The following is an 18939-nucleotide window of genomic DNA, read 5'->3' as shown; positions in this document are numbered from 1 at the left end:
AACTCTTTGGTCATTTTGAAAGAAATGCTACTGGACTCATCAGAATCAATGATCTGTGCTAAGCTATGCTAAAAGTGGTACCGTCAGACCCGGAGTTCGGCTGAATGGATTCTAAAACGGTAAAACTCAACTGTTTAACTCTGGGGGAGATGTAAAATGAGCATATTTCCGAAAAAAGTGGAGTATCCCTTTAATAAATGTAATTAGATGCATTAAAAAGCTGAGATCCTAAGCTTTAAAATGATATATAATTTGTGTTGTTCCATTCAGTGGTTGCTTAGTAATATTTTTTTTTTCTTTCCGAATGGGAATAAATCAAATAAATAAATAAAAAAGCTATAGGCCGCCTATAGGCGGTTATAGGACATGACACAAATTAATACATTTTGAAGCCACTAGATGGCGCTCTTCTCACTTGAATTTTTTTTTTTTTTTAGGCCTGCACTCTATTTTGATGTGAAATGTTGCATTTATTGAAAAATAAAATAAAATAAAATAAATAAAAATATATATATTAATTCTAATGGAAAAAATAGCTCATAAAAATTATATAATTAATGCAAAGTATCATAAAAAATTCAAAAAATTCTAAATAATAATCAGAAAACATGATAGAACAAAAATATATTTGATTGGTTATCCTGGGAAAAAGTAAAGTAAAATTTTAAGGCTTCGCCCGTTTTCGGGCGGGAGGAAGCTAAGTGTGACTATTTTACGAAGAAGCCCAGAGGGTTAAGGTACAGTATGTAACTTTGTTTTGTTCAAAATTAACACAATTTAAATAATGAGTGAAAACACCATCAATCCTTCTTCCAAAACATGTTTTTGTCTGACCCTGATTCACTAAGCCTGTTATAAGTGTTTATATTTTAAATCTGACGGGGTGGTTTTCACAGGAATTTGCGTACATACTGTACGTCACTCGCCCGTTCGTGTCTCGTCATATCCGTAAATAGAGAAAATTTGCTCCGGGCTACGACATGTGTATGGTGTGGGAGTGGCATAGGTTAGTTGTCACAACGAGCGAGAAATGTCGACAAGGAGCACGCTAAATCTCAAACCTTTGGGGAATCACCCGTTTTAAAAACAATGCTGAACAGAGGAGAGTCTTCTAGCAAAAAGAGAACGTGACAGAGCTCGTAATAAAACCAGAATCAACATTGACTTGGGTTTTCAGAGATGACGAGACCTGCGGGATTTGAAATTTTGTAAAAGCAACATGGAGATGGTGTTTTTATTACTCAACAGATAGTAAGGTATTTTATTGAACAGATAAACTGCCATATGTAGCTCTCTAACAGAGTTCATTGTAAAGCATTATATATTGCGAAGGGTCATTTCATTATGGTTGTGGCACTGTGCTGGAATTTATTTTCAAGGAAGTACTGTGTCAATTAATGAGTATAGCTACAGTAACGTCTTCAGCTAGTCAGCTTGAGATCCTTTCCATCAAAACTGGTTATTTCTCTTATGCCAAGTAGTGAATGTTTTACAAGCAGTAGAAGTCATTCGCAGTCACGTAGATCTGAAGCACAACCAAAACAATGTTCTTCTGCAAAATGCTTGCAGTTTTGTTTTTTTAACCGCTAGAGGCCAAAAGTTATATAGTGTACTTTTCAATATAAAAAGCATGACACCATGAATCATCGACCCTTCCATACCAAGCTGCCCATCAGGGAAATGTATGGCTTTCCTCTGAGAAGTCAAATTGAATTTCAAGAAGCACTGAACTACTGTCATACGGTGTCCATTGGCTTTACATTTGATCAGTCAGAAAAATCAAATCTGTGATCAGAATCAACAATATCAGTTCCCAAAGCACGCATGACCGATCAGTCATGCAAACGTGTTTCCCTGAGGGTCGGGCACATGGGGAAATAGTATCGCGAAAGTCTGCGTAAAAATCCAATTCCAAGCTTGGCTGGCATTGGACAAGCTGTGATGTGGAGAAATTAACCTCCAGTCAAATGGAAAGCAAACGTCTGGGCTGAATGGGCAGTCACCCAGTTCTAATGACTATAAGCTCATAAGTAAGATCCACCTATATCTCTGTTATCATAGGCCAATGTCCCTGCTGACCATTTCCTGCTCTCTATGGCTCTTTCAAGCGACGCTTCACTCATAAATGGAATAATATGAATGCAGAGCTGTTTAAGAGAATTGCAGCTATTTTTTTAGGGGGTTTATAAAGTGGCTCATACAAACACTCACTCTCAAGATAGTTCTAGAGATCTAGTAGTCTAGTACAGTGGTTCACAATTCCAGTCCTCGTGACCCACTGCTCTGCACATTTTGTAGGTCTCTCTTATCTGACACACTCAGTTCAGTTCATGGAGTCTCTCCTAATGAGCTGATGATCTGGTTCAGGTGTGTTAAATAAGGGAGACATACAAAATGTGCAGAGCAGTGGGTCACGAGGACTGGAATTGGGAACCACTGGTCTAGTAGATAGAAAGCCCATGTGATGTCCATATAGATTCAAAAAACATTTATGGATTCTGGCAGTAAACCAGCATGCTTGGAGAATAAAATGTTATTTTGAGAACACATATTGCTGTCATATAAAATGCACTACACAGAGCAGTGCAAAGTTCTTCACATTAAACAAGGGGAAAGTATCACACTCCTAACACTGCAGTCACATTGCCCAATAGTGTACAACATTTTGTAACCGCCGCAGAAAGTCCTCCAGACAGCTCCCCTGTTGCTCTTTTGTTCCCTGTTTTGAGGCTGATCAGGTGCGGCACTCCACATTTCATTTCTGTAGTGCCATCTGGGTCTCTTTCTTGCATGCTGCTGAGGTGTGCAAACAGTTGTGACAACAAAAGCTCCTAGATCAGTTTACAACTTACAGACGTTTTCTTGCAAGGTCAAAGTATTTTGTCTGCTTAATGCAATGTTGTCAGTGTACATACTCCAGAACCATTCTTTAATATGGAAATAAATCCTATTTTCAAACTTTTTTGTCTTGTTTTTCAGTAAAAATAACTAAACATCCTTAAATGCAGTAGATACTATGACTTGTGCATGTATTTGTATGTATGTATGTTGTGCCATTTTACTTATGTAATGTATGACGTTTCCAAGTGAAACTACATTTTGAAACAACACTATTTTTTGAGAATCGATTGATTCATGTAAAGTGGGTGTCCATATCATAATTGTTACATTGTCAGTCTGTTTTGATTTCTGTCTTTGTCAATGTTCTGTCTATTAGTTCAGTTTAGTCTTCCTCTGCCCCTGCCTGTTTGTTTCCATAGTTACTTATTGATTAGTTAGTTCAGTTCAGGTGTGTCTTGTTAATTTGCCTCTTTAGTTCTGTCTATTTATACCCTGTGTTCTGTCTTGTTCTTTGTCAAAGTTATTTTATGTTGCATGTGTAGGTTGTTCTGGTTTTTGTTCTGAGTTTATTTTGTTTAGTTTGAGACAGTTTATTAAATATTACTGCTGCACTTAGAGCCTGTTTCTGCCTCTGCTTCAACTGAAATCCTGTTTCTGCCTCTGCTTCAACTGAAATTGTAACAATAATAGAGCCAGACCTCTATAGAAATTGGGAGTCAATTGTGGAGTAGCAAAAAACTTTACAGGAGGGTTTTAAACCAGGATTTTTTTTTCCAGAAGTTCACCCTGAAGACGGATGGTAACAGTTCGTCTTCAAAAATATCAATATAATTTATTGCTGTAATCTTTATAACATAATTGCCGTTACATTTCTGGCTCTGTTACTGAAAATGAATAGTTGAATAAAGTCATTATTTTAGTTTTTTTTGCGCACAAAAAGTATTCTCGTCGCTTGATAAACTTATGGTTGAGCCACTATAGTCACTTATGCTATTTTAAACATTGTCTTTACCAACTTTCTGGGCCGGCAAGTTTCAATTACAGAGAAGCCTATGGAGGAGTGAGACAGCTCTCAGATTTAATCGAAAATATCTTAATTTGTGTTCCGAAGATGAAAAAGTCTTACGGGGTTGGAACAACATGAGGGTGAGTAATTACTGACAGAATTTTCATTTTTGGGTGAACTAACCCTTTAATTGCTTTATTCAATGTCTCTACTTGAAAACCACTGTTATTTGTCGTTATTAATGTTTTAAATGCATATTAGTTAGGCTAGTAGTTTTAGCTGTGGTATTGAAAATGGAATATAGAACTGTGAATTTTCATTGGTATCTACATTTTTGGTGTCATAACTGCCTCTTTTTTGCAAAAGCAGTTTCATGGTTGGTAAAAAAATATTTATGGCTGGTAAATTTCCCTAGCCACCAGCCATTGGCAGACGTGCCAAAAAGTTAGTTTTTGGCCCTGCCTCTAGATAAAACTTAAATGTATTATTATTTTTATCCATCCAGTCAAATTTTGTAATGTAAACAACAATGACAGTTTTAATTGTCCATGAGACATTCATGTGTGCATTCACATTGAGTGGTTCTTTATCTTCATGTTGTGCATTACAATCATTTAATGTCATGTGAAAATCATTCAAATAAGAGTGAACAATACAGGCAATATCAAATATTCATTCTGTGAAAAGAACTCTTAAATGGATAATTTACCCAGAAATTTAAATTCTGTCATCAGAAGATATATTTAAATATATATTTCTAAATCAATAAGAAGACATGTTTCTATTTTTGGACACTTTAACATCTTATTCAGGTATGCTTCTCAGGTAACTTTATACTTATTTTATACTTTATAGGATGTCACAAGGCAAAGATATCAATGAGAACAATATATTTTGTGCTATGATTAGAATGTGTTTCCAGTTTTTAAAAAACACATTTTCTCCATGAAAGCACAAATGCTTTGGGGCAGTTTTGTGCATGTTGTATTCTATAAGTGTACCTATGTATAGTGCCATAAAGTACGTATAAGACCTTGCTTATCGTGGATATTTTACCAAGACTATTCTCACCTGCTGATATGCACAGCGATTATCAAGAAGAACAACAGAAGTTTCAAAAACATGTGAAAGTGGCGGCTTGTGACGCACTAATAACACAGCTAATGAGCACATACAATTAGTATTCAACCAGAATGAACCAGATGAGTGGAGGCATAATAGAGAGCACTAAATTAAGCAGCAAATCAACACTGAGACTGCAAATCATCTGAAGAGACTCACGCTGTATCGCAGACTCTAAACACATGCTGCTCGGTGAGTGAGGTTTGTGTGAGAAACGAGAAGAGACTGCTACTAACCCGAAGGCCGAAGAAGAATTACATTGGAGAAAGCAGCTTTTAAGAACAAGGTGGAGCGCATTTCACACAGTCTAAATTGAGATGACATGGCTATTATTGCTGTGTGTGCTAAGTGAGTGCCCGAAGGACACCCGGCCAGCCTCATTGTCAAAACTCAGAGAGGCAAATGACTTGTGCAATAGCCAGAATGGGTGTTGTTTCCTTTCCACAAGACCCATGATTGTCATAAGTGCCGCCTGTGGCCACGCTGACTGGAACCTCTTCATTCCTTCGTACTCAGGAAAACATTACTGTCTTGATGAAAATCAAGGAAGCAGATCCCAGTGGAGCGTGAATGCAAGGTGCGATACATAATAATGGGAAAAGATGAACAGAAAAAAGATAGATAATGAACTGACTGCCATAAGTCTCTTTAAAAGTCACATTAAAAAAAAACATCTGCCACATTGCTATTACCATTTAAGGTTATAAGTGGGTTAGAGGAAAGATATTATCCATTCAATGAAAGTGTTTCATAAGTTTCACTGTCTTTAACATGCAGTATTTAATATAATAATATACTGTATTTCTTTACAGTATATTATTTCTATAGTAAGTATTCTTTTTAAAAGTATGCTTAAGTGTACTCATTCACAAGGAATCATCGTAAATTGATTGCTATGTTGTTGTTTTTTCATTTGCATTTAAATTATGGCTGTTGCATCAAAAGCAACTCATGATGACATAAAGATGAATCAATTATTTACTTCATATGTTCTCAAAACTAGAAGTAAGACTATAGTATGCATAGACTGCAATGCTGCATGTTTGTAGGCAGGGAATGTAGCAATGTAGATAGTTACATTATTATTTGACTCTCAATTCAGTGGAACCGTGGGCCAGAATAAAGAAAGAGAGAGAGGTACACACGTCAAACGGAGAAAGCGGTACATTTTGTAACAAACCAAATATTTTCAGTCCCCCTCCTCTCAGTGTGCCCTCATGCCCCCTTTAACAAGCGAGGCATTGGAAGGCGGTCTGTGTGACTGCAGGGGCTGAATGACGCAAACTAGGGAAGCAGCTGAGCACTCAAAGCTCTTCCTGAATATCAGTCCTCTGGTCTAATGCATCACTCTGGGGTAAAGGACTGGAGCTGAAAGGGTGGTTCACGTCGGAGGGAAGTGGATACGAAGGCTTAGTGCTTTATTGAACTTCTAAGTGGAGTAGCTTTATAATGTGCCAGTGTCACACAAGACGTTTGAGATACTAAACCATGTTCGAGTACCTCTTATTTTCTCCTTTTATTATTCACGATGGAGCATTTGCTGTCGACAGGAACAAGGCCAGAAACTAAATAGAATGTCAAAGAATAAAATGTATAACAGCTGAATGCCCATTCACAGGGTTTAGACGAATTGTCCATTATAGTTATGCGCAGAAAATAAAGGATAAGATCAGACTGGGGCAAACATGATGGTGTACACAAAGCCAAAGTAGATGGAAGCAGAACAAAATTACAGCTACTTCCACAAACAACCTTAATGTTTCACAAAGAGCAACAATCTTTTATGAAACCTTCAGTGTTTATGGATAATAAATCACAAACGTGTGCCAAAGCGAGCATAAGAACTGTTTATTCATATGTATTTGTCACCACTGTGACTTTGAGCAAGGCACTTAACTCTGGGTTGCTCCAAAAGGATTTTCTTTTAAATAATAGGTCTACTGTGAGTTACTTTGCATAAAAGCATCTGCTACATGTGAGATTTTCAAACTTTATGATGTCAAGCACTATCAAATATGATGATCTCCTGCAGAGGACCAATTTCTTAAAATATAAAGGTACTTGTAAATGTTGTTAAAATATATTGATCATTATTGCATATGTTAGTTAAAATGCAAAAAATGCATCACGGTTTATTCAAAAAAATTAATACAATTATTTTTTTTCTCTCTCAAATGTTTCCTGAACCCATTAGCACCTCTTTGCGCTCCCCTGGTGTGAAAAGCCCTCTCTAACATGACTATTTGCTTCTAAGTTGTCCAGCAACAATATGCTTCTCTTTTTAAAGGTTTGCCTGTTGCTCGACTTTAAGAGTTTGTTAGGTTCATAATCACATGTGATCACTGCAATATTGGTGAACGATTTACTTGGCAAGGGACTTTGTGTGGCCACACATAGATCACCATGGAAACAGCATCCCTACACAGTCCGCAGAACTAAACTCTCAAGTGCTTGTCCTCGGTGGCGAAACAATTTATGGCTGCCATGACAACAGCAGCTGCAGTCATGTGTCAAGACTATACGTTTATTGAATTTCAATTAATAGCACGTGATTTATACACAACCAAGACGCCTCATGAACATCCTGAACTGAAAGGGCAAGGTCTTTTTTATTGTTTTTTTACCTGTCAAGGGATATGCAGCACAGGTGTAGGATGGAGGCGGTGGTCAGCAGAACGTCCAGAGAGGTGCGGACAAGGCAGAAGGTCTCTCCGTAGATCCAGTTCTGATGGATCAGTTCTATGGCACCAAACGGCATCACCAGCACTGACACTAGCAGGTCAGCAAACGCCAGCGAGACGATGAAGTAATTGGTTTTGATTTTCCTGCAGCAGAAACAAAGATATATTACTTTCGGTAACACTTTAGTTTAGAGTCCAATTCTAACTAGTTGCTTATTAGCATGCATATTATAGGATATTGGCTGTTTATTAGTACTTAAAAAGCACATATTAATGCCTTATTCTGCATGACCGTATTCTACATCCCTTAATTCTACATAATACCTAAACATAACAACAACCTTACTAACTTTTAATAAGCAGTAATTAGGAGTTTATTTAGGCAAAAGTCATAGTTAATAGTTAGTTAATAGTGAGAATTGGATCCTAATCTAAAGTGTGACCTTACTTTCTTCTCTTCTTCTTCTCTATTTTTTTTTATTCAGCTAAATACAATTTTAAATGATTTTTAAAGATTTTTAGGTTAAAACAATTAGTACACAAGCATGGACACAAAATATTTTTTTCAAAGCTGCAATTAAAACTATAACCAGTTATAATTAATAAAATCAATAATTATTGAAGCGTTTTACAAGAAAATACTTCAGTCTTTCTACTGCAAAATTTCATGTTTAATTGAAATGCTGTTTCTTTGTAATTATTTGTGAAATTTACTAGCAATGTCTGAGTGAAAAAGTGTTTCAAATCCTACTACAGTGTATTATAAATATTGTCCATGCGACTTGTGTGCAAACTAAATTTTCCTTTTTGAGTGAATTATCCCTTTAAATTCAATAATGAATGTAAACACAGCAGCTTGACAGGATGTGTTCCCTCATGATTAGAAATTAATATTCACTATTAAATCATTTGGAGAAAACAGTAACAAGATATCTACTGAACGTGTCTGCGTGTGTCTGTGCTATGTGTGTGGTACGTTGCTGATAGGTTGTCATAATGTTCGCTCCCCTTGATAATGTCCAGAGCTCTGGGCACTCTATTAATGAGTAATAAAACTCTTGCTTGAGCTTCTGAACACAGATATCTATATATAGCTCACTGAGAAGCATTAATAGGCTCAAATCATTCTGTCACATAACCATAACATGGCATAAAATCCGCATACCAGCTGTCTATGAACAATATACATCTTTGAAAGAATGCAGAGAGGGGCACTGATTGGCTTTCATGAACATTTGACAGCAATTCTGAAGAATGAAAAGCAACATGCATCCAATAATTACACCATCAGATAGTGTGTCAGTGTTTACAAATCCCTTTTGGATGCATCATTAAAGCAAAATGGCACCAGATGTTCCATTTGACCCTAGCAGCCTCTTTTAAAGACATTTGTCAATACTATCACGGCATAACATTTGGCACGTGATTCAAGTGGTAACATTGAGATTATTTTTAGACTATTTTTCTCAGGACTGAGTAGAGTAGATTCTATTAGAGTGGAAACATGACCTTTGAGTGAAAGAATCTGGGTGGTATGGGACAGGATAAGCAATTTATAAATCAAAAGGAAGTATAGTACGTGAAATAGAGGAAGGAATGTATGCATTGATGTGTGGCATGACGTTTGAGGTGATAAGAAGCCTAGCGCTGCCTCCCGGCTTTAGACACAAAAGAAACCAACAGCTTTTTCAGTACAGAGCTCTCTAAACTGTTTCTTCTCTCCTTCGCAAGTGTTCATAAGACATAAAACATGATGGCAACAGTTTGCAAGCGTGTATATATATATACATATAAACGATCCATTTTCAAGGGGCGGCTCCTTTAAGGCTTGTCAGTAAATGGCCACTGTTATGATTTGCTAACGTCATTGCATAGGACACAGCGTCAATGTCCACTCACTATTGCATGCCAGTAAGTGTTTTGAAACCTTATCCACTGTGCCTCGTTTACAAAACAATCTGTAGTCAAATGCTCTGAACAAACAAAATCCTCAGACGTGATTCAGGACGCCACTAAAATAAACCATCCACTTGTTTCCGATGCTGGAATCCTTCTGAAGTCTCTACAGAGAGATACAAACGAGCTGTTTAAACTGGATGCGTCAAAGCGAACATTCGTTCACTCTTCTATTTCTCCTGCTGTCGACAGACTTAAGTGTGTGGAGTGTGTCAGAAACTGAACTCATATCTACTATGTCCAGTGTAGACAGCATCAGTGATTAAAATGGGTTCTATTTTCGTTTGACGCGACACTAGGGCTGGGTATCGAGTTCGATACTTTTTAGGCACCGACCGAATTGCCTCAATACCATCGAGTATCAAAAAACGGCTTGTCGTTTGGTACCAAATTTTGATACCTAAGGGGTTAATCTCGTCAGTGCCAGTGAGCCAATAACTGCAGCATAATTGGCTGTTGCGAGGCATCAAGGAAAAACAGTAGTTTGCGCGATGCAATATTTGCGACAAGATAATGGCTGCCAAGACTGGCAACACAACAAATCTGATGAAGCACTTGATAGTGCATGGAATAAACTTTAGAGCAGAAAATTTCTCTGTCTTTGACTGCAAAAAGAACTGGAGTGCATCTATGGCGGCAAATCAATGACAAAACTAACGGAGCGCACAACTGATGCTGGCGTGCGCAGTAAATGACTTTCGTGAGAGGATAACAGCGAGGGAACGGGAACTCGCGAGCTCATTCAGACCCTACGCGCGCGCATGACATCTCCTCTGCACGCAATACAAGCCCTCGCGCGGGCCCGCATGATCATTCCCCACGCTCTCGCGCTTGATCCCCTCTCGCCTGCTGCTTTTGCTCGCTCAAACACTTTTATTTTTGGCAGTCGAGGGGCGGGACTTACTGTTTTAATAACCTCAAATGTCATTGGTTACAATGTCATTGGTTACAATGTCATTGGACGCCTGTCCTTGACTTCAGACATGAGACATCACTTAATTTGTTTTATTTATTTATATTAATGTGTAATGTGATTTAATGTTCACATAGAATAGATTCTTACCAGATACTTTATTAACAGGAAGTCTTACTAGTGATTGCATTGTGTTGTTAAGAGATATTTACAGACTGTAATGACGCATTTCCATGGTTATTAGCATTGCAAATCTACCAAAATTCGTATACATTTTTACGTAATATAAATGGTTCATTGTATTTTCTATTAAATGTAAAAGGGGTTCTGGCTTCTCAAGTTAAGATACAGTACATAGCATTAATTATAGCTTACAAATGCCTTTTCAGAATTTGCTACAGAATACAGAGGGACAAAATTAAACCCAGCAAATTATTAAACCCAGCTTAAACCCAGCAAAGTAGATATTACAACATAATATAGTGATCTTAATCATCTAACTTTTTGTAAGCGAATAACCTAATAAGAGAAAGTATGAGGCAAGTACAGTACACAGCATGAATGATTACACCCCATCTGAACATAAAATATCTAAAATAAATGAATAAATAAAAATGCATTCATGCTGCCAGAACCCCTTTTACATTTAATAGAAAATATAATGAACCACTCAAAATTGACATAATAGTAATACACAGGATGATAACAAAAAGCTTACACAAAGACTCTTGCTTATTGATATTAACAAGTAATTTATCTTTCATCCAAAGCCCTTGTTATATTTACAACTATTTAATGGTCACTTTTTACATTTCTGAGTTTCTCAGATCCAATATAATTTTGGTTGGGTAAACGTTAATAGTGGTGAATGGGAGTATAGTGGTAATGTAGTGGTGAACTACAGCAAATATGACTTTGCATTTCTATTTTTCTCTAGTTTCTTTTAGATATTTTAATGCCAATAACACAAATCATAGTGTTATAAATATAAAATGTAAAAATGTATATCTATTTAGGTAGATGTAACGCTAATAACCATGTAAATGTGTCATTACAGTCAGTAAATACCTCTAAACAACATAATGCGATCACTAGTACGGCTGTCTGTTAATAAAGTATCTGGTAAGAATCTATTCTATATTACCAATGCATTAAATCACATTACACATTAATATAAATAAATAAAACAAATATCATGTCTGAAGTCAAGTGAATTACGGGTCATTGGACAGGCGTCCAATCACAACTGACTTCCGGAAAAGGGGAAGTAACCAATGACATTTGAGGTTATTAAAACAGTAAGTCCCGCCCCTCGACTGCCAAAAATAAAAGTGTTTGAGCGAGCAAAAGCAGCAGGCGAGAGGAGATCAAGCGCGAGAGCGTGGGGAATGATCATGCGCGCACGCGCGAAGGCTTGTATTGCGTGCAGAGACGTCATGCGCATGCACATGGTTTGAATGAGCTCGCGAGTTCCCGTTTCCTCACGTGTAGATCTGTTATCTGTAGATCTGTTATCTATATAGGCATATATTCCGCCCCCCAGTGGCCTATATGAGTCTTTGAGTCTGTAAAAAAAGTCAACAAACTGAAAAAATAAAACCAACTTTTTTGAGGTAATATTTAATGCAATTAAAACGGACTTCATAAAATTGGTCTCAGAAAAAGTCTCGTTCAGGAACCGGTATAGAAGTCAAGTTATCGGTATCGATATCGAAAATTATTGAGCGATATACCCAGCCCTACGTGGCACTCACATCCAGAGCAGACAAAAGTCAGCCGTTAAACTATTTTCCGATGTCTTGCTCTGGGGAAAATCAACAACAACTGTAAATTAAACGGGTAAATGGTCAAACAATGCAACCATATTATTTATTCATGCTCTAGTGCACCTGAGTGCACCTCTGAGTAACCTGTATCTGTGCTGCTAGTTAGCACCTAAAAAAAACTACTTATAAAATGTATAATAGAAAAGCTGCTTTGACATGCATTACTTCCATACTTCAGTTCGTAAAAGTGAACAACAATAACAACAACAAAAGAAAAACCCTACAATAATTAGTTATTTTGTAAGTGTTGAAGGGAGAGTGGAAGACAAAAGAAGGTATTGTAAGAAATGTCTCAGTGTTTTTTGTCCATACAATGTTAGTAACCAACATGCTTGAAAATATCTTCTTTTATGTGCCACAAAACATGAGAGCGAGTAAATAATGACAGAATCTTTGGACAGACATTTTTGGGTGAATTAAGAACCTAAGAATCGTTTTACAGATTCAGAAGGAAATTGGCTGTCTCAGAAGGTCCGTATCACCGGCTTCATTAGAATTTCACATTCTTGATGGCATTGACTCTTTCTAGACAGTCGGAAATTATGGTTATTACAGTAAGATATGATACAGTGTGGGTGGAGATCTGGAGCTTAAGCAAACAACCACGTTTATTTCCTGTCAGACTTGGACTATTTCTGTTAAAAAAAGGACTCGGAGCTCCATTCAGCCAGTGGCTTTCATTGATATAAAAACAATAGCAGCATAGTTTTCCAAGAACCCAGCAGGACTCCAAAGGAGTAATTAACAAGCTGCTAATTAAATACACACTGAAATGAAACCCAAAGAGACTATGTAGAAGTGTTTATGAGCTGGTGAACTGCTTAACTAAAAAAAAAAAAAAGAAAAAAAAAGGAGAAACACCCAATGTTGATGAGCTTCTTCAATGTTAACCATTAACCTGTGTATTATGTGTGAAAGACGAGATTACATAACGGAGGAGTGTTCGGACGGCCTATTTTAAGGACATTTATCACTATCATCATGACATAACATTTAGTGCATGACTCCATCTTTGACACTTCAAAGAGTTTCTTGGTAACCTTGATGAATGTAGATAACTGACATGACTTTAGAGATTTCATGACAAAAGCATGGTGCCTATAGGCTTGAGAGGCAAAAGAGACACCTACAATGTTGTTTTAATTACTGTTTTTACTGGGTGAGCATAAGAGACTTTTAAAAACCTAAATAAATAAAAAACACAGATACTGTGTCTTAATATTTTGGATAAAATATCAATCTTGCATATTGTCAAATCATATTGAATGAATGAATGAATGAATTCTTTAGAACATGATCATTAGTAACAAAACATATTTTAACAAAAATCAATAAAATTAAGAAGTCTCAGCATGTTCAAAAGAAAGGAAAAAAAAAAAAAAGGAGAAGGAAGAAGCTAACTTATATTTGCCTTCCCCTTTTACACATCTAGTTTTGAAACGGCTACTGTTTACTCTTGCAAGATATCATAATTTATCCTTATTGAGATCCTCCTTATCCTCATTTGAAGTACATTTATCTGAAAATAAAAAACACAATATAATATATAGAAGAAAAAAAATAAAAATAATTTAAATATATGCAAAATGGCAAGAAACAGACTGTATGGTAATTCAAATCAACCTCTTGAAGAGGAAATGAGACATTTGTCCCATGTCCACCTTAATTTATATACTTTTCTAATGTAAACATTTTAAACCTTCTTTTAAATTGCACAATATGTTTGCTGTCTTTAATTGTTACAGGTAAATTATTCCACAGCCTCACCCCGTTGACAGATATGCACATGCTTTTGAGTGTAGTGCGTGCCATTGATTGAGAGAGATTTCCTCAGATATTGCTTTTTTATCACAGTTTACTGGATACATATTCAAGAAATTCCCAGTTCTTTCTTTACTTTTTTTCTAATCAAAATGTGTGTTTTCTCAACAGAACATGTTTTCTTGGGAATACTGTTTTAATTGGTAAATGTATGTTTTCCCCCTGCAGGGTCTATGATTTCACTTTCCATTCTATTAGTCTTTTGTAAAATCCAAACTAACAAAGCACATCCTCCTCCAGGAAGTGAGATCACTTTCTGTTGGAAAACAACATCACAAACACAAGTAATTATACATTAAATTATGAATTTAATTAATTCTGTGATGTTTGTGGTATTCACTGGTTTAAAAACATCCCAATTAAAAATCATTCCATCTGTTTGACAAAAAAAATGTCCTCACTCATGTAGGCGAACCAAGCAATGAGTAATTTTAGCTCTTTATTTGTCATCCTGTAAAGTTATAATGAAACTGTCTGAATTTGATCTGAATATTTCTATATACTTTAATAGAAACACATGAATTCTGCTATTTTAAAAATTGCAGGGTGAGAAGAAACTACATAACAATGTCTGCCATTCAGATTTAAACCCTGCAAAACCTAAAAAGAACCATCCAGTAAGAATTACCTCGAACATGAGTCATGTCAGTTCACTTGAGCTGCACAAATGAAATGCTAAAAAGGGATGTTTTCCCCTGGGCTGTCAGATAAGAGGAGAGCAGTGTGCGGAGATGGGCGGTTTCTGACCTGAGCTGCCGGTCCTTGCAGACGGCCACCATAACCAGCAGGTTGCCCAGGACGCTCATGAGCATGACCAGTGACAGGAAGCTGATGAGAGCAACCGTCTTCACCAAGCTGTTGCTGTGGTAACAGAGAGAAGACACAAATTTATTGAAAATCAGTTGATTGCATGGAACAAAGAAAATACTGATAACTCTTGAAGGCGACTAACAATAGCACAAACGTTTCATTTCCAGAAGACACTACTGGTGCATAATTTTCAGTGAAGAAATGCTGTCTTTAAAATGCATTTAAAGTAAGTTTGATTTGCTAATTATTAAATGTTGACATTTAAGAAAGGTTTTGCCATATCAATTCCCATGGAAACAGCTGCGTAAGAGCACTTCCCAGGAATAGAAAGCACATTGCCCACACAGTGTGGTCGAAAAAGACAATTCCTCCTTGTGAAAAAGATCATTTCTTTATGTTACTGATGACATGAATCTTACCGACGTGTAGCATCGTTTGTTTCTAATCAATGGTGTTATAATGATTGAAACATTTATATTTCTGTATATGTGCATTCGTTTCCAGTTTTTATTTACATTATTAGTGCAGTAAATCTGCATGTTATTATGCTTTGTGAAGGATCATGCGACTGAAGACTGGAGTAATGATGCTGAAAATTGTGCTTTGCCATCACAGGAATAAATTAAATTTCAAAATATATTAACATAGGAAATGGTTATTTTAAATGGATATAATATTTCACAATATTACTGTTTTTACTGTAATCAAATAAATGCAGTCTTGGTGAGAGACTTTAAAAAATATTTAAAAAATATTACCATCCCCAACACTGTAAAAATGTCATTTCAACTTAAATGACATTAAAAATATCTTCTTCTTTTTTTACTGTGAAACATCTGAATAATAGTGTATATCTTGCTTTTTTGGGTAAAATATTAATCTCACAATTCAACAAATGAGTCATATTGTATCATATTAGTTTTCTTTTATCACAGTGTAGTGGACATAAAAGTATATTTTTTAATATTTTCACATTAGTTCTGAGCAGATATTCTAACATGAAAAACAATAATGTTACAAAGATTTAGATTGTAAACCGCATTGTGGAAATCATTTTCTTGTGTATTTTAGAGTAAGATAGAAAAATTACCGTAATGCCTCTTGTATAACCTAAAAACTCAAAAGTAGCTCTTATCCGACGCATTGTTTTCCCTCAAGATTGACACTGACTATGTAATTGTAGGCTAAAGCGTGTTATTTTGACTGCAGGCTTTAAGAAGAGATAACCCCCTACCGCACATTAAATGAACGGCAGGGAATTTGAGATAACTGATAGAGAGTCAGTTCAACCGTAGAACGTTAGACACTTCTTTTGTTCATGAGCTATAAAGCTCTACCTGTCTAAAGACAGTAGAAATCTGTGTTGATCTTGCAGTAAATGTCATGCCATGTCTAACGTGACTTTGTTGTTTAAAGATACAAATTAGAATAAATCAGAAGAGACAAGACAGTACGAAATGCCCAGTGTGAATTTAATAACCTCGAATTAGACCCTTCACTTAGATTTACTTGGATCTGCTACTTTCTGTGACAATATATTGGTAATTTCAAGAGTTTATATAATCCTAGAGTGAGAGACTACTGGAGTAAAGAAAGAAATACAAATAGACAGAGAATTGAATATTATAGGTGCTAAGAAGTGAATAAGATAAGAAGATCTGAATGAGGAGGGAGGTGATCTCTGGAGTGAGGTAAGCAGTTGTTTATATGTCCTTGAAATTTGACTGGTTGGGATTAAATGAACACGCTCCTTTAGAATAAAACATAATTTTATATTCATACCATTGAACATAAGTCTACAGTCCATAGAACGTTTTTTAACAATAGGCCCGTTTCCATTACAGATTTGCGCAAAACTTTTGTGATTTTTTCTAAATGTTGACAAAAAAACTACTGCGAAATAATGGCGTTTCCATTAACCGATGTTATGCGACTAAAATGTATCGCGATAAATCATTCCAAAAATCATGGCGACGGATGTTGGCAGGTTTACCTATATACCAGCCACTGCACTGGCCATTATTAATAATTGAAGGAGACGTATGTGTGTTATCCAAGCATTAATGGTAAGGAACGACCCTTATACTTGGAGCCCTCATACTTCTGGGAGTTTCTCCCTCATATCTGCTTCGAGGTCTTGATTGTGGCATTTCTTTGAGGTTTAGAATCCAGTATTCCTGTAATTCTTTTGTCCTTTATGAATTTAAGAACTCCGTCTCGTATTCTGTCCAAACTACGTCAGGTGACCTGCAAATGCCATTGCAGTTTTGCGAAATATTTCTTTTTCAAAACCATTGGTCCGTTGTCATGATGTAATAGGTAGGTGTGCCCTGAGGCCCCGCCTTCTTTGACATGAAAATCTTTCCCGGATCATTTCTTCTGTTCAGTCACTTGAGGTCGGACACTGACACCATTTTTTCATTGTATAAAGTGATATTTAAACAAACATGACGTGATTTTACTTTGCTAAAATCAGTTGCTTTCTTACTGCTGCTTTTTGCTGGGTATTTATTTGGATATGTAGAGGAAAGCATGTGGCATAATTCACATATTCATCTAAACTCAGCAGCGTGGTCGGCGTCGGGATGTTTGCTAACAGTATACTGCTGCTCACGTACTCCAAACTTTTTACCCCTAGGCAAAGAATGAAAAAGAATGTCACTCGGCTGTGTTCACTGTGTGTAATGACTGGTGAAACCTTTGACCCCTAGAATGTAATTGAACTGAGGGTGCAATCAGAACATAGCGGCTCAATCAAAGCACTCAGTGATTTGACCCTAGGTCATTTGGTACACGCTGTCCCTTTGGTTAGCTTCCGCTGCAAAACACCTCATTTCTAGACAGCATGTTGGAACGCTTTATAATTTCTCATTTAAACTAATTAGGAGCTTTTGTGTCACAAGCGCGTATTATATGAGTCTGAAAAGGGCCTTAATATAAAAACTCTACATTAAATGAAGTAGACATCAGTGTTATTGTTAACTTAATCTAAAACTAAAACTATTACAAATAATTATCTGTAATTTATATAAAGCTGAAATAAAAATTAAATATAAATATTAAAAAAACACTAAATTTAAATGAAAATTATAAATGTCTTGGCAACAAACTGAAATAAGTACTAACATTCCTAGAGCTAAAAAAAAAAAAAGTAAAGCCAAATAGAAATAAATATAAAAACGTATATACTACAAAGGTCTTATTTATTTTTTTGTGACATGGACTCTTGATTTTCCAAAAGCAGAAGACAGACTCACATCTGCTGTGACTCAGTAGAGGGACTTTGACTTTGAGTAGTCTATCTGCAATATGATGTCATGTAATTAGGCCAAATGGTACTTAAGTCCTACATGTTTTCTTTTCGGTGTGGGAGCCGTGTCAAAAATCCCAGACTCCAGACGGAACTCTAACTGAAAACATGCTTTTCCCTGAGAACAATGGCAACAGATCAAGTTAAATTGAAGTCCTCCTCAATCTACTTATTATATAATAAACTATTTATTATATAATTGAACTATTCATAAACACTACTATTTTAACAATTTATTACTTTCTCTGCAAAGAGAAAACGTCTAAAATATTGCGCCAGTCAAAAAGGGGGAAGTACGCTTTTTTTTTGCTGCAATCTCTGTTTTATTTATTATATACAGAGACATTTAATGCCAGAAAAGTGAAGTTATGCAGCCCTGTGTAAAAAAAAAAGAAAGAAAGAAAAAATTATCCACCAAAAATGGAACAAAGACAGCTGGTGAAAAAACACAGTACTCTGCAAGCCCAGCACTGCAGCGTAGCCGGTTTGATCTTTCATGTTGTCTGCCACGTCACGTATTCAGCCCTACCTGTTGTTTTTCAATTGATATGATATGAAGGTTAGAAGGAAATTTGTTCTCAATTGCTGGGAAACCGTCCAAGAGTGGAACCGCTGACAGTCTAAACCTGAACTTAGGCCCTTCATTTTCATTA

General features: G+C 36.2%; 1 protein-coding gene across 1 annotated transcript in view; it reads right to left on the bottom strand.

Annotated features, from left to right (window-relative positions):
• The window catches only part of htr4 (5-hydroxytryptamine receptor 4), a 109656-nt gene that overhangs the window by 60036 nt on the left and 30681 nt on the right, over positions 1 to 18939 (bottom strand). Inside the window, exons 3-4 of the mRNA XM_084430339.1 lie at positions 14914 to 15027; positions 7594 to 7794 (exon numbers count right to left, since the gene is read on the bottom strand). Of these exons, the coding sequence (XP_084286465.1) occupies positions 7594 to 7794; positions 14914 to 15027 (315 nt within the window). The remainder of the gene's footprint in view (positions 1 to 7593; positions 7795 to 14913; positions 15028 to 18939) is intronic.

This window comes from Rutilus rutilus (genome assembly GCF_951802725.1).
Source record: "Rutilus rutilus genome assembly, chromosome: 14".
Taxonomy (NCBI): Eukaryota; Metazoa; Chordata; class Actinopteri; order Cypriniformes; family Leuciscidae; genus Rutilus; species Rutilus rutilus.
This window is presented reverse-complemented; position numbering and strand designations above follow the sequence as displayed.